This window comes from Phodopus roborovskii, unplaced genomic scaffold, assembly GCF_943737965.1.
Source record: "Phodopus roborovskii unplaced genomic scaffold, PHOROB, whole genome shotgun sequence".
Classification (NCBI taxonomy): domain Eukaryota; kingdom Metazoa; phylum Chordata; class Mammalia; order Rodentia; family Cricetidae; genus Phodopus; species Phodopus roborovskii.
Window position 1 is genome coordinate 4,224,987 of NW_026126434.1, and position 14,207 is coordinate 4,239,193.

Here is a 14,207-nt window from a genome sequence, read left to right on the forward strand (position 1 = left end):
AGTGTCATTGAAGTTCATGTTGACACTGTTGGAAGACACAAGTACTTATGCTGTACCAGCCAACATGCTGTGGCTGGCTTTTCCCAGATACAAAGAACTGATAGCTGGCAAATTTTGTAAGCAAGTTGATGCCAGGCTATGGCAATCATGGGACTATTTATACTATAGAAATGCTACCAATGAGGGGTTTAAAATTTTTCCTTTCTGGGAAGCTGACCAGAAAGTGGGAACACTTCTGCTGACTGCCCTACCATTTGGATTTATCTGATATTCTGGCATGATAGATTTTGAACTATGCAGTCCTGGTAGTCTCAGGAGTAATTCAATGTTATTCATACCCCATCCCACCATGTTCATACATGGTTCTGGTCCCTTCTGTGGTTGGTGAGGTTAATCAGGAGTCATTGGACTTAAGAAGAACACTGAAGTTTCTGTAGTATAGAACTGTTCTTTCTCCTTATAACCCATAATTATGTTGAGTGGGGTTTTTCCCCCCACAAGTTTATTAACCACCCTTAAACACACTGTTTGGTGGCATCAGGCATAGTCCCTGTTGTGCAATAGCTCCTACTATCATCTCCAGAACTGTTTATGTTGCAAACTGAACTCTTCACCCATCAAACAATAACTCCGATATCCCCCTCCCCGAGGCCCAGCTCCACTCATCTAATTTCAGTACCTGATTTCTTATTTTGTGGCTGCCTTACTGCGTGTGTCAGTATTTTCTCCAGGTTAGGAACACTATTCTGCTGCCGGTTTGTGGATGCTTGGGTTGCTCTTGTGTTTATTCTGTTTTCAAATCTCTCTCCAAGACTGATTCTAACCCTGAGTATCCACCCACAAGTAGAGCTGCCAGATTATGTGACAATGCTATTTTTTAAAAATATTTTGAGGAGTGACTTTTTTCCCCCCTACACAGCTGTACCACTTTACATTCCCACTTCTGTTATTTAGATCTTCCAGTTTTCCTGTATCTTCCTCCCTGCATCTTTCCTCCTTCCCCTCCTTTTTCTTTCTTTCTATCTTCCTTCCTCCTTGGCTGTCATGATAGCAACATGCTAATGGGTATGAGCTGGTGCCTCCTTATATACTTGGGGTTTTCCTAGCGATGAGAGATGTTGAATATTTTTGCATGTTTCTATTAGACATTTGAATTTCTTCTTTGGGGAAGTATTTTTTCAAGTCTTTTGGTTAATTGCATTAATTGTTTTTATCTTTGATATTGTTCAGTAGGTAACACTTTGGGACTGGTTGGAAATGCTTTGTTTGTTAGTAAACATTAACCTTCTGGTTTTAACATTCATTAATGTGCCTAGATGAATGATTACCATAATGGCAATTCTCCAATGTTCTTGTTCCCTTTGTGTTTATCATTTGGCCTTCCACTATGTGGGGGAGATGCCTCCATTTGTTTATTCTTGGGATTATGTAATCATGAACTCATTAATTTCTGTGGCATGTAATAGATTATAATCCATTCTTGTTATTGTTATTGTTCATAGTTGGGCTTTATTCTTTTCTGTTTTAAATGTTCAGTCTTCTGTCATTCTAAAGCAGTTTGATAATACATACAAATGACCTCAAAATGTTCCCATTATTCCACTCACCCCGTATTCCACTCAGGTGAGTGAAATCTATCAAAAACTGACCATCAGTTCAGGCACAGGCTCAGGTTCAGGAAACTTTTTTTCTACATTCTCTGTCCCTCTGTCTCTCTCTCTTTCTCTGTCTCTCGGTCTCACTTCCTCTCTCTCCCCCCACCCTTTCTCTGGATCTCTAAAGTAGGCTGACATAGCCTGATACTCCCTGTGTAGCAGAGTGGCTTTGAACTTCTAATCCTCCTGTTAAGATTACAGGCATGCAGCCCACGCCTACTTTGTGCAGTAGTAGGAATCATACCCACGACTTCTTCACTAGAAGACAAGTACTCTGTAGAGTTACAACTCTAGTCATATTTTTTGGTTTTCTATTTTTTTTGAGACAAGGTCAACTTGACACACAAACATGTAGCATGAATAATAGAATCCCAGAGACAGATATTGGGGTTAAAGATGAAGATCAGAGAAGCAAAGCCAACCACTAGAGAGTTCCTACTTCGACCAAGGCTCAGACCAAAAAGGGATGACCCTATCCTCAGAGTGACTGAAGATTGACTGATTCCTGTCTCCTCCTATTTTATATTCCTTTCTAGTGCTGGGATTAAAGGTGTGCACCACCATTGCCTGGTCCCAATGGTTAACTAGTGTGGCTGCTGGGGTTAAAGGTGTGTGCCTCCACTGCCTGGCCTCTATGGCTGACTAGTGTGGCTAGCTTTGCACTCTGATCTTCAGGCAAGCTTTATTTGTTAGATCATAAACAAAATATCACCACACAAGCACATTTCCATTAAACCACAACCTTTCCTTTGTTGTTCATTCCCAAGATCTTATGTTAACAACAATATAAAACACTTCAAACTTTTAAAAGACTCATAGTCCTTTCCAATGTCTCAAACTCACAGTCTTCCTGCTTTGGCCTTTTGAGTGCTAGGTTTATAGGTCAATGCTACTATCCGTGACCCTTGTAGGATGTTTAAGATGCCAAAGCAAGCAGTAAGCTTGTTTGGGACCATCTGGACAGTCAGGACCATGAGTTGTGGTGTCCTGTCAGTCTCTATAGCACTGAAGACTGTTTCCCTGTGATTGTTTGGAGGCTTCAACGCCACAACTAACTTCAGTTTGTAGCTTTAACATAGCCTTGGTTTTCACTGTGCACATGCTATTGATTTTATACCATAGAAATAACTTTAAACATTGATGGCATTGTTTTTCTTGTTTCTCTTGCCTTCTATTCTTTAATATTTCATGAGGGATTCGTTTCAGAATCCACTTGTCTCTCCCTGTGCCTCCCTCCTGAGGACAGTCATATTTTGTTGAGAATTCAGGAGCCAGATTTTAAACCTAAATACATATCTGTGTTGAGTCTGATTTAGGTGGAGACATCTTCTCCCTTTGAGCTTTAGTTTTCCATCTGTGTGCCTCCAATAGGATGTATTTGCTGACAGCATTACCCCATGCTCACCCGCGAGGAGGAAGAAGTTAATATTTTCACCTAGAAGTTAGTGACTCTGAATAAAGCCATGGCCATCAGTGAGGCAGCTTTGAGGATGCTGGATCCACCATACTTCCCTTTTGTTTTGACCTTGAAACTCACATTGTTTCAGAGCAGAGGCCCCCACCCTGCCTCTACCTTCCAAGGTTTGGCATTGTGGGAATGCATCACCAAGCCCAGGCCTCTCAGCCTTTTAAAGAGAAAACTTGAAGCAGTCATCACAGATAACATGCAAACTTTGTTACTACTTTCATCAGAGAGACTTTCTGATTTCAAATCTCCCTGTCTCCTTTTAGGGTCAGATAGGACATAATTCATAATTCAGCGGTTACTGCCTCAGTCCTTCAGGTCTGGCCCACGTGCAGTGCCTTACTCCACAGTGGCTCCCCTGGATGCTTTAGGTATCCAGAGAGACTCACTCTGACCTTGGCATTCTTCCAAGCCCTGTAGAAGACCCAACTACTATACACATGCTCCACCTTGTATATTTCTAGCCCCCACAACACTTCAACTCCAAAACACCCCATAAGTGCTTCCACACATCTTGACAAATTATTTCTGGGTTAATTGAATTAAAAGGTATGTGGGAACATTTTCTTAGAGCAATCAGAACAGGTTGGGTAAGGTGGGGGACACAACTTCCTACTTTGGAGCCCACACACTTTCACAGCCTCCATTGGATTCCTACTACCTTCCAGAGCTACAGCATCTCATTGAGGAGCTGGCTTACTTCCTGGAAGCCATAGCACCAGAGATTCATGAGATTGACATCTGTACTTTATGCAAAAGGTTATGGAGAGTCTGAGTCCTGCTAGCTGATATGTGCAGTTGAGAAACCTGGTTCCCCCCCCCCCCTTCCTTCCCTAAAATGTTGAACTGTTGAGCTCAGTTTAGACCACACAGGGAGCTCTCAGCTGACACAAAGGCTACAGTCCAACAAGTGATTTCATTCTCACTAATGAACTGATGTAGGGAATATTTAACCTTGACAAATGTGCCTGAATTACTGCATTGAAACGCTATTGAAATCTCTGTAGATAGTTGAGTAAGCCAGAGAACAAATGTATTTGGATAGGTTGGAAAATTTGTCTATCCATCCATCCATCCATCCATCCATCCATCCATCCATCCATCAATGGGCATATTAAAAGTTGATCTTTTAAATATTAATATTTATGGACCTTTGAAAGAAGGATCTGAGTGTTTAGAGGCCTTTGACAAGGTTCAATGTTCTTTCAGTATATTTTCATTGTGCTCTAAAAAGTCCAGCCTTTTATTATCATGTCTGGTTTCCATGCAAGCTCTTTGTTTTTCTTGATGTGGAAGAACTTGTTATCTGTCCACTTATATCTACTCAGGTGCCTTTATTTTATGGTTAATGGTATTGGGATATTGGAGAGAGGGAGATAGATAGATAGATACAGCACAACTTCCAAAGGTAACATTTCAGAAGGCAGTGAAGACAGGGTTTGTTTAAATTTCTGTGGTAGGGGGTGGGTAGACTTAGGGAGTAGAGGGAGGAGTGAGGATAGATCTGTCCCTGACTCCTCAGAGGAACCACATATTGAGGAGGAGTAGGAAAGCTGCTCAGATGCCCAGTTCCTGTGCCATGAATGTGACTGGCACAATGGGTCATGGTTATGGAGCCCATAGAACCAGAGGACTCAGAAGTGGAATCAGCCTTACCTTCTAGAACAAAACATGGAAGAGCCATTTTAACCAAGGGCAGATAAGGCTTTTTTCCAAACATTTTCTAGTGTTTTCTTCAAACCCAGTGATTTATTTATTTATTTATTTACTTATTTTTAAGTAAAATTCAAGCACTACTATTTCAGTTTCAGAAATGCCAGCTGGATATGTTTTCCATCCCTCCTCCTGCCTGCCTGTCTGTCTTCTGTTTCATGTTTGGTTGGCAGGGATTTATTTATGTGGTAGCTTTGAATATGATAAGAGTGGGTGTGGAACACATTTTCTTCAGGCTATTTTTTCTTTCTTTCTCTCTCTCTCTTTCTCCCTCTCTCCCTTCCTTTCTCTCTTCCTCTCTTTATTCCTCCCCTCTCTCTACTTCTGTAACCCAGAATGTATTGGAACTCATGGAAGTCCTCCTTCCTCAGTGTCCTGAGTGCTGTGATTTACAGGCATTCTCGGATCATTTTCTTCTGCTCTTTTGTGTTTCTTGGCATGGATGGTGTGGAAGGCAGTGATTCAGCATTATTTGTGTTCTCTTGTAGAAGAAGAAACCCTAATTTTTAGTTGAATATTGACCAGATCCCATCTGCAGCCTGCTGTGGCCCATGGTTACAGGTTCCATACCATGTCTTTCATTTTCTGTAGCTAGACTTCAGACATAACAGCAAGCCTTCTTGGATATGCAGATGAATGTAATACCACAGGACTGGTAGTCCTGTCTTGCTTGGTTCTTGGATAGCTTCATGGGGTAATCACTATCCTATCAGCCTTGATTGCCTAACCTAGGTCATTCATAGAAGAAAATGAATTTAGATTTGGTTAAAGCATGATAAATTTGGGCCTTAGTTATGGAGCTAAAGTTGAAGTAACAGCATGTGATAACATCAAGAACTTGTTCAGTAGGGCCAGAAAAGATGCTGACTTGGAGGTGCAAGCATCAGCACCATCTCTGAAAGGATTAAGGATGTAGCCACTCCTAAAGAGAGAATGCAAGCCCTGTGTGAGGTACAACACCCAGAAATATACCAGGAAAAAGACAGTTGCTCTGTGTCATAACCCAGCAAAAAATCAAATGCACTGGAAGTGATTGCAACTCTAATTCAGCAGATTTTTTTTTTTCTGACCTCAGGGTTAGTTTGATGTTTAGTGAGATTCAGATTTTTAAAAGTAAAGATAACATACTTCCTGATTGCTTCAAGAAGACACCAAGGCTGGGGAGATGGCTCATCAGTAAAATATTTGCCATTCAAGCATGAGGACCTGAGTACAGGGCTCTAGAATACATTAAAAAGAAAAAAGAAAAGAAAAGAAAAAAAGCCAGGCATACTTTTGTAATTCCAACACTATGGATAGGGGATCCCTGGGGCTTGTCCAGCCAAATCAGTGAACTTCAGGTCCTGGTAAGAGACCTTGCCTCCAAAACCAGAAGGTGGAGAGTGTTTGGAGAGGGTGCCTAGTGTCATCCTTATGCTAGTTCATGTACATAAACACTACACACATGCACAAAATAGAAAAAAGTATATAAAAATACACTGGGGAACACAATACTTTTCTGTTAGAGTGAGAAATTTGTAAAATCAGAGATTTGTGTTAACTCAAAAGGGCTGAACTCCAGGCACTGAACTCTATACAGATGACAGACACAGGGGGAGGAACACAACTCATATTTCTACCTCCCAGAGCCCATGGGAATTAATAAGTGTTATTCCATAGATGCTACAATGTATGGAAACAGAGGTTTTCAGAATTCCTTCCGTAAGACCCTTAGGGTTTACAGTAATCCTTGCTCTGCCTGCCAAGCACATTTGGGTTCTGTATATCACAAAAGTTAAATTCTCTAGGCAAAGATGAAGCAGCTTTTGCTTGGACTGTATGTCTCAATTCATCAATAGAATTGGGACTCAGTAGAGCCACCCACACCATGAGAGACGAATGGGGGTTTTGGCCAGTGCAGAGGATTCACTGGGTTTGTGCCCAGCACCCTCCCACTCAGTATGCATCTGGAAGCTCTCCTTTGCTTTCAGCCCAGCATGTCTGTGTGCAAGGAAGGGCCAGAGTCTGTGCTGGAAGCACAGGGGCGCATATCAATCACTCTGCTGCCCATTGGCACAGATACACCATCCCTTTGTTCAGTCACCACGCAGGCCTTGCCTGGGCCAGAAAAGAGGGTGCACTAGCACACTGATGGCCTTATACAGTTCAAGGAGAACTGACATTTGTGAAGTATTTAACAGTCCATAGTCTCCTAGGTCATTTTTTTTTTTTTATATTCTAAACACTGCATTTGTAAGGCTTGTTTATATTGCTGTGTTCTGACCTTTCAACCATGTCTTTGATAATCAGCAAACATGTGTGGGACTTCTGTCCTGAATCCAGGAGGAATCCTCACCTCTGGAGACTCTCAATGTGATGTTGTTAGATGCAAAAAACGTTGGAGACCCCCCTCCATAGAGCTCTACCCATGAGAGTGTTTCCTTGCCCCTATTTCCTGTCTGTTTAAATATCACTTTTTTTTGTTTGTTTGTTTTGAAACAGGGTCTTACTATATAGAGTAGACTGGCCTAGAACTTTGTAGACTAGGCTGTCCTTGAGTTCACAGAGATTCATCTACCTCTGCCTCACAAGTGATGAGATTAAAGGCATGTGTCAACAAACTCAGCCTAAATTTCATTTTTAATGCTACAAATTGAGATTCAGAAGAATATCCTTAGTATACAGTTGATATCTCTGCCCCCTTCCTTTGGTAATCACCAGACTAGTGCATGCTAGGCAAGCAGGCTAGTGCCATGCCATACTCTAGAGCAGCAGTTCCCAACCTGTGGGTCATAACCCCCTTGGGGATACAGGGGTCACATCAGATATCCTGCTTATCAGATATTTACACACTAGCCTGTTTTACAGAGCCAGTTCCAGGACTGGCTCTGTAGCTACTGAGGAACATTGGTGGTGTTCATAGTAGTAGTTATAGTTGTGAAGTAGCAAAGAAATAATTTTATGGTTTTGGGGCTACAACATGAGGAACTGTATTAAAGGATCACAGAATTAGGAAGGTTGAGAACCACTCAGTCCTCTGCATTGCTTGTCTTCAATTCTTTTTTACTGGCTAACCATCTTTCTGCATACCTTTAAGGTATTGTATTCATACTTCTGTTTTTGTACCTGATGACCTCACCACCCTTTTGCTTATGATGGAAGCAAAGACTTTCCCACCAAATATGACCAGGTCTCTCTCATGAAGAGACTGGGATTGGCCTTGCCCACCCCAAAAGCTCTTCCTATCCCTGTCCTCTCCCAGGCATGGCTCACACATCAGGTTTCCCTTGGGCATCCTGGAATGTTGCTTTTGTCTGTTCCTTTCAGGGATTATATAATCCAACTTTGACCAATTCTTACTCTGGGGGCCACTGGTTCCTCAGTGTCTCTTTTCTCCAATGTACATGTCCCTCACTGAGTTTACGCTCCAAGTCCCTCATGAATGAATCTGTGTAATGTCACTGTGAGCATCTCAAGTTCATGCAGTGTGACTTCCCTGCATGGAAACTGGACACAAACTTGTGCCCACCACAAGACCTAGTGTAATCCCAGCATTATTTTGTTCTCAACTTCTGCCCCGGCCCCCGACCCACTCACCAGCCATGGAAGACACGACGACAATGCTGCCATTGTTCTGCTTCAGCATGGGCAAGGCAGCCACACTCATAACTACGTAGCTGATGAAGTTGACCTCCATGGCTTTGCGCAAAGCATGGATATCATCATGGAAGAAACCCATAGGGGTATAAGTGATGTGGTTGAGAATGAGCATGTCCAGGCCGCCTGCAAAGAGATAGCTGGGTTGAGAGAGACCACTCAGAGTCAGTCCTGTTCCCGTCTGCCTCCTGAACACTCTAAGCCCAGAGGAGGGGAAGGGAGAGGGAGCCTCACCCATGAGCTTTCCTGCTTTGAGAACAAATTGCTCTGCAAATGTCATATCTTCCATGGTGCCAGCAATGTACTGAGCAGAGGCTGCTCCGAGTTCAAGGCAGCGGGATACCACCTGCAGAGACACAGCATAAATGGTGACCATCTTAGCTTAGCAGTTTTGGTGTAACTGGGGCTTAAATGAGAGTTTGTTTGTTCACAGAGCTGTTTAGATAAGAAACTCTCTCTCTCTCTCTCTCTCTCTCTCTCTCTCTCTCTCTCTCTCTCTCTCTCTCTGTGTATGCCTAAAAGCAGCAGTTTTATATTCCTGTATTTGTGCCCGTATATGAGATTGCAGGCCATGGGGGAGGAGGGCAAGCCTCTGTGTATATGTGACAGATTATAAGCTGGGCACAGGAAGGCACACCTATCAGTGGGTACAGTACGCTTACCTTCTGGAGACCTTCCTCTGACCTCGCAGTCAATACCAAATGGGCTCCCATTTCTGACAGATGATACGCCATTTCTCTTCCGATCCCTTTGCTGGCCCCAGTGACAATCACTTTCTTCCCTTGGAGCATTTCTGGGAACCACAAAGGCTATGAGTGTCCCCAAAGCCATGTTTCACCATCCAGACTTAAAGGTTGTGAGCCCAGATCAGTTTGCCTCATGTTGTAAACCACCGAAGTGACAGTTGGAGTTGTTCATACACAGGCTCTTAAGATGGGTCTGGCCTGGATGTCCAGAGCTGAGCCTTCCTGCCAGCATTCCTAAAAACCTCCACGTGCAAAGATCACAGAGACAAGGCCAGTTTGACTAAACTGTCTGAGTTGAACACTTTTGGCATGATCTAATTTTGCTAAATTGAAAAGGGATTTTAAAAAAGCATTACAAAATGAGTTCAGAGAAGCATCAACCCTTCTACTTGGTCATCAACCTTATAGCCCTTTTTAGTTTTTATTCTGGCCTCTCAGCCATCAATCCAGGGAGCACAGCTATCTGGTTGAGCCATGGGTCTGGGAATTACCTTTACTTCTGTAGATCTGAAATTGCTTTCCATGTTGGGTGCCAAGCAAAGCATGGCCTACTTGGCTGTGTGGCTTACCCCTCTCTGTCTCCTCCTGCCCATAGCTTGTAGCTGGAGGGTACAGAGTTACAGACCCAAATTAAGGTTCTCTCTTTCTCAGTGACTTAGGGATCAGGAGGATAGTTAGATCCTTAGGAATATTCCAGCACCCCCATGTTTTAAGCCTGCTCCTCTAAAGGAGACAAATTGATACTCACCTGGTCTGAACTCTTCTTTTGTAGAATAGTAGTAGGCCAAGAAGAGCACCAGAATGGGGAGGAGGTATTTTTTCATAAACGCCATCAGACAGGAGCCTGGCTCAGGAAGCCCTGTAGGACACACAGACAAAAACCTGCAGAGCTTTCTACAACTTCCCAGGCAGGCAGTAGCCTCTGAATTGTGACATCAGGGACGGGGGAGGCTGGAGTAGTCTCAGGCAGCACTAGCCAACTTCCTTGTCAGAGCGGCGATTGGCTTTGGGTGGGATCCCATTCGTTCCTGGCAGCCTGCGTGGTGGATTTCATAATGGACAATGTTTACTCCATTTCATTGAGTAAGAGGCGACTTCCAGATGGCCAGGCTCATGACTGAGCAGGGCTGGGTTCCTGAGCATGTCCTACTGATATCCTCTGCACACAGCATCAGTGGCCTTGCAAGAGTGGTTTTGAGAGAGAGAAGAGAAGGAGAGAGAGAGAATAGAGAGGCAGAGAGGAGAGAGGGGAAAGAGAGAGAGGGAAAGAGGAGAGAGGGAAGAGACAGAGGGGGAGAGAGGGACAAGAGATAGAAGAGAGGGAAGAGAGGAAGGGAGAGAGAGAGGAGAGAGGGGAAAGGGAAGAGAGAGGGGGAGAGAATGTACATAAGAGCTCCTAAGAATGTGGGACTTTGCGGGAAATGTGAGTACTACCAAACAGAAACAAACCCAAGCCAAATCTCCTCCCCCTTCCCCCACCAGTCAGAAGCCAAATCTCACCCTCGGCCCCACTACCCAGTCGGAAGCTATTAAAAATAACAGATCAAAACAACAAAATAAGCTCAAGGAAAAATGTGCATGTCTTAGGAGGGAAACAAAACAAAACAAAAAACCCACAAAAACCTAAAGCAAACAAGCCATAGTGAAGCTCAATGAAAAAGCATTAATTACAACATCAAAGAGAAGATACAACCCAGCCAGATCCAGAAAATCAAGCTCAGCACAAGACTGTCTGGAAAGTGCATGGGGACTTATCCTTATTCCTTTAGTAGGGAGAAAGAAGGGACAGTGGGTGCCAAAACAGGAAGAAAGGCATGAGGTTGTTAAACTGGGTTAAGCACAAGAGGATGCTGGGAAGAGGAGACCAGTCCAGAAGAGCTAGACTACCCAGGGTGCAGCCATATTGTTCTCCTGTAAGCCACAGTGCCAACATTCTTTTTGCCTCTGCTTTGAGACTGGATCTCAATAAGTTGCCCACGCTGACCTTGAACTTGCTCTGTAGCCTCAGGCTTATGATCCTCCTGCCTCAGCCTCCTGAACAGCTGGGATTTCAGGACTGATGCCATAAGGTCCTAAGGGACCCACTGTGCTGTGTGCTTGAAGCAAAACTAGCATAGAACATCCAGGTCCCAGCCAAAAATGATGCAAGAGAAGGACCAAGAGGGGAGACACCCTATCAATAAGAATTGATTTTCATGATAAGTCAGAAAGAGCCACTGTTGTGTATCTGTAGCAAGATTCTATTAAAGAATTTAAGACTTGTCATTGTTCAGATTTTCAGTGTAAAGCTAACTATCCAAATCAGGAAAACCACCCCAGTACAAAGCAAATCCTGAACTCCGAATATGTGGAGTGGTAGGAGAGCTAGAGTGTCAAGAATGAGAATCTATCCTCTGAGCAGAACTGGGGTAGAGGGCGGGAGACACTGGAACCACTCGGAGTTCTGAGAATCCAAATTATGACCCTAAGATAGTCTCTGGAAATATCCAGTGACTTTTCACTTCCGAGGAAATAATTTAAGGCCCAAAGGAGATAAAACTACTTGTCAATAAAGGCCACAGCTGTGAGGGTCGCTTCCAGAAGACAGTAATGGTTTGAGAACAGGAGAGAGCTGGAGCCAAGGGTGCAGCAGACAAAAATAGAGAGGCTGAAATGTAAGTGGGAGCTGCAGTCAGTTGTCAGGAATGCCAGGCACAAGAGTGTTGTTAGAAAAGCCTTATGACACCAAGACACATGACAGACAGGACTTCTTTTTCTTCCCTACGGGGAGGAAATTATACCGATTTCTTAGCCTGATATGGTTAACAGTGAAGTCATTGACTTCGATGTAGAAAATAAGATAATATACCTTAAAAATGTACTTAATGAATTATAGGGAACAAGAAAGAGTTGCTTTAAAATATCATTATGCTGATACAAAAGGAAGATGAGTCAAAAAAAAAAACCCTCAGAAAAACAAGAAAGAAAAGAGAAAAGAAAGGGAGAGAATAAAAGGAGAAAGAGGTAGATGAGAGAGGGCTGTAGTTTACTACAGGAAACACAAACAAACGCTGCGAGCATGTCAGGCTGAATACAACAGGCTGAGGGCAGCAAAGTCCATGTTTGCTGCAGGGGTAACTCTGATCAGTGGGCTCAAGGCAGTGAAAGTCCAACACATTAAATGCTAAACTACAATCGGATTATCATCATCAAAGAACCTAGTAGTTTTAGTGCTGTGAAAACAGGAAAATATCTAGTGCTCTGATTTCCAAACTTAGGATAAAGGATTGTCATATTAAATGCATTAAATAGAATGGGTACATAACAATAGAGAAATATTAGCTCTTAGCAATTCCCAAACACTTGAATCTCAGAACTTCTTTACACCCCTAAAAATTATTAAAGAAGGTTTTCATTCATTCATTCATTCATTCATTCATTCATTCATTCATTCATTTATGTGTATTATCTGGTGTTTTGAGATAAGGTATTGCTATGCAACCCAGGCTGGCCTTGAATTTGTGATTCTTCTGCCTCAGCTTCCTAGAAGCTGGGGTTACAGTTGTATACCACCACATCTGGTGCTAAAGAACTGTGCGTGTGTGCATATGTCTGCCTGTTTGCATACATGTATATGTGAGCGTGGACACAGGTGCACTTGGAGGCTAGAGATTCTTCTTTAGGCACTTTACCAACTAAGCTGTCTCACAAGTCCTCAGTGTCAAAGAACTCCCACATACGTACCCCCTATTGATATCGATGCAGAAATTTAGTCAGTGTTGTTTAAAATTCAAAAACAAGACTAGCTTTTACTCACAGTACGAGCAATAATGAATGTTACATGTCTTGAAATATTTGGAAAAGTTAAACGTCTCAGTATTGTAACAGGTCCCCAGACCCTTGCACAACAGATTCTGTGATGAAAGCATATAGATACCACCTGCCAAAATGAAAACAAAGGCCTAGTCCATTAATCCATTGTTCTGGGAAAGTCTTTAAATGTACTAACCTTGCCTTTTGGCTTCTGTCATTCCGCTTCTGGCTAACTGTTCTTGTTACCTGAACTATGTCAACCTATGATAAGGCTTTTGTGCTTAAAAGCTCACCCTGAGAAAGGCTCAGTGCTACACTGGGATCCTAAATACCCAGTGTAGTCCCTGAATGGCTAATCAAGACTTTCTGTTGGTTTAAACTCATGTTCGAGCAATATTCTTTGGTGGATACCCCACAACATTTCTGGAGGTCCTACCAAGATCCCCAGAGATCAAGACCTCATGTTGTGGAATATTACTCTAACTATGTAAAGATGTGTTATGCTTGTTTATGTTGTGGAATGTTTAACTATGTAAAGGTATGTTGATTCTTTTATGTTGCATTTGTTTAAAACTAGGCAAAGATGTGTTACATTTGTTTATAATGCATTTGTTTAATTGTGTAAAGGTGTGTTGCTGTTTTACCTTGTCTGCCTAAGGACACCTGATTGTTCTAATAAAAAGCTGAACAGCTAATAGCTAGATAGTAGAGGGATATGTTGGGCTGGTGAGCAGAGAGAATAGGTAGGAGGAGGAATTTAGGTCCAATGAGAAAAGAGAATGAGAGCCAGCCAGCCAGGCATCCATCAGCCATCCAGATATGGAGTAGGTCACACAGAATGAAAGGAAGGTAAAAATACCTGGGTCAAAACATAGATGAAGAGACACAAATTAAATTAAGTTATAAGGGCAAGTATAAGATAAGGTTGAGCATTCATAACAAATAATAAGTCTGGTTGTCTAAGAAAGCCTGTTACAACCTTGAGATAGAGTGAGGAAGAGTGCGGTCAGGGTACTCCTAGGGGGTGTTCAACCTGATAATTGATACATGATAGAGATTGATAGATGGATAGATGATAGATAGATAGAAGATAGATATAGATGTAGAATAGATATAGATGATAGTTATTGATGATGAATATATAGATTGATAGATACAGATGATGGATAGATAGGTATAGATGATAGATAGATGGTAGTG

The 14,207-nt window shown here is 42.6% G+C and overlaps 1 protein-coding gene across 1 annotated transcript in view; it reads right to left on the minus strand.

Moving 5' to 3' along the window:
* The window catches only part of Hsd11b1 (hydroxysteroid 11-beta dehydrogenase 1), a 41,633-nt gene that overhangs the window by 11,834 nt on the left and 15,592 nt on the right, over positions 1-14,207 (minus strand). Inside the window, exons 2-5 of the mRNA XM_051186683.1 lie at positions 9,964-10,074; positions 9,132-9,262; positions 8,704-8,815; positions 8,410-8,595 (exon numbers count right to left, since the gene is read on the minus strand). Coding sequence (XP_051042640.1) covers positions 8,410-8,595; positions 8,704-8,815; positions 9,132-9,262; positions 9,964-10,048 — 514 coding nt within the window. The 5' untranslated portion in view covers positions 10,049-10,074. The remainder of the gene's footprint in view (positions 1-8,409; positions 8,596-8,703; positions 8,816-9,131; positions 9,263-9,963; positions 10,075-14,207) is intronic.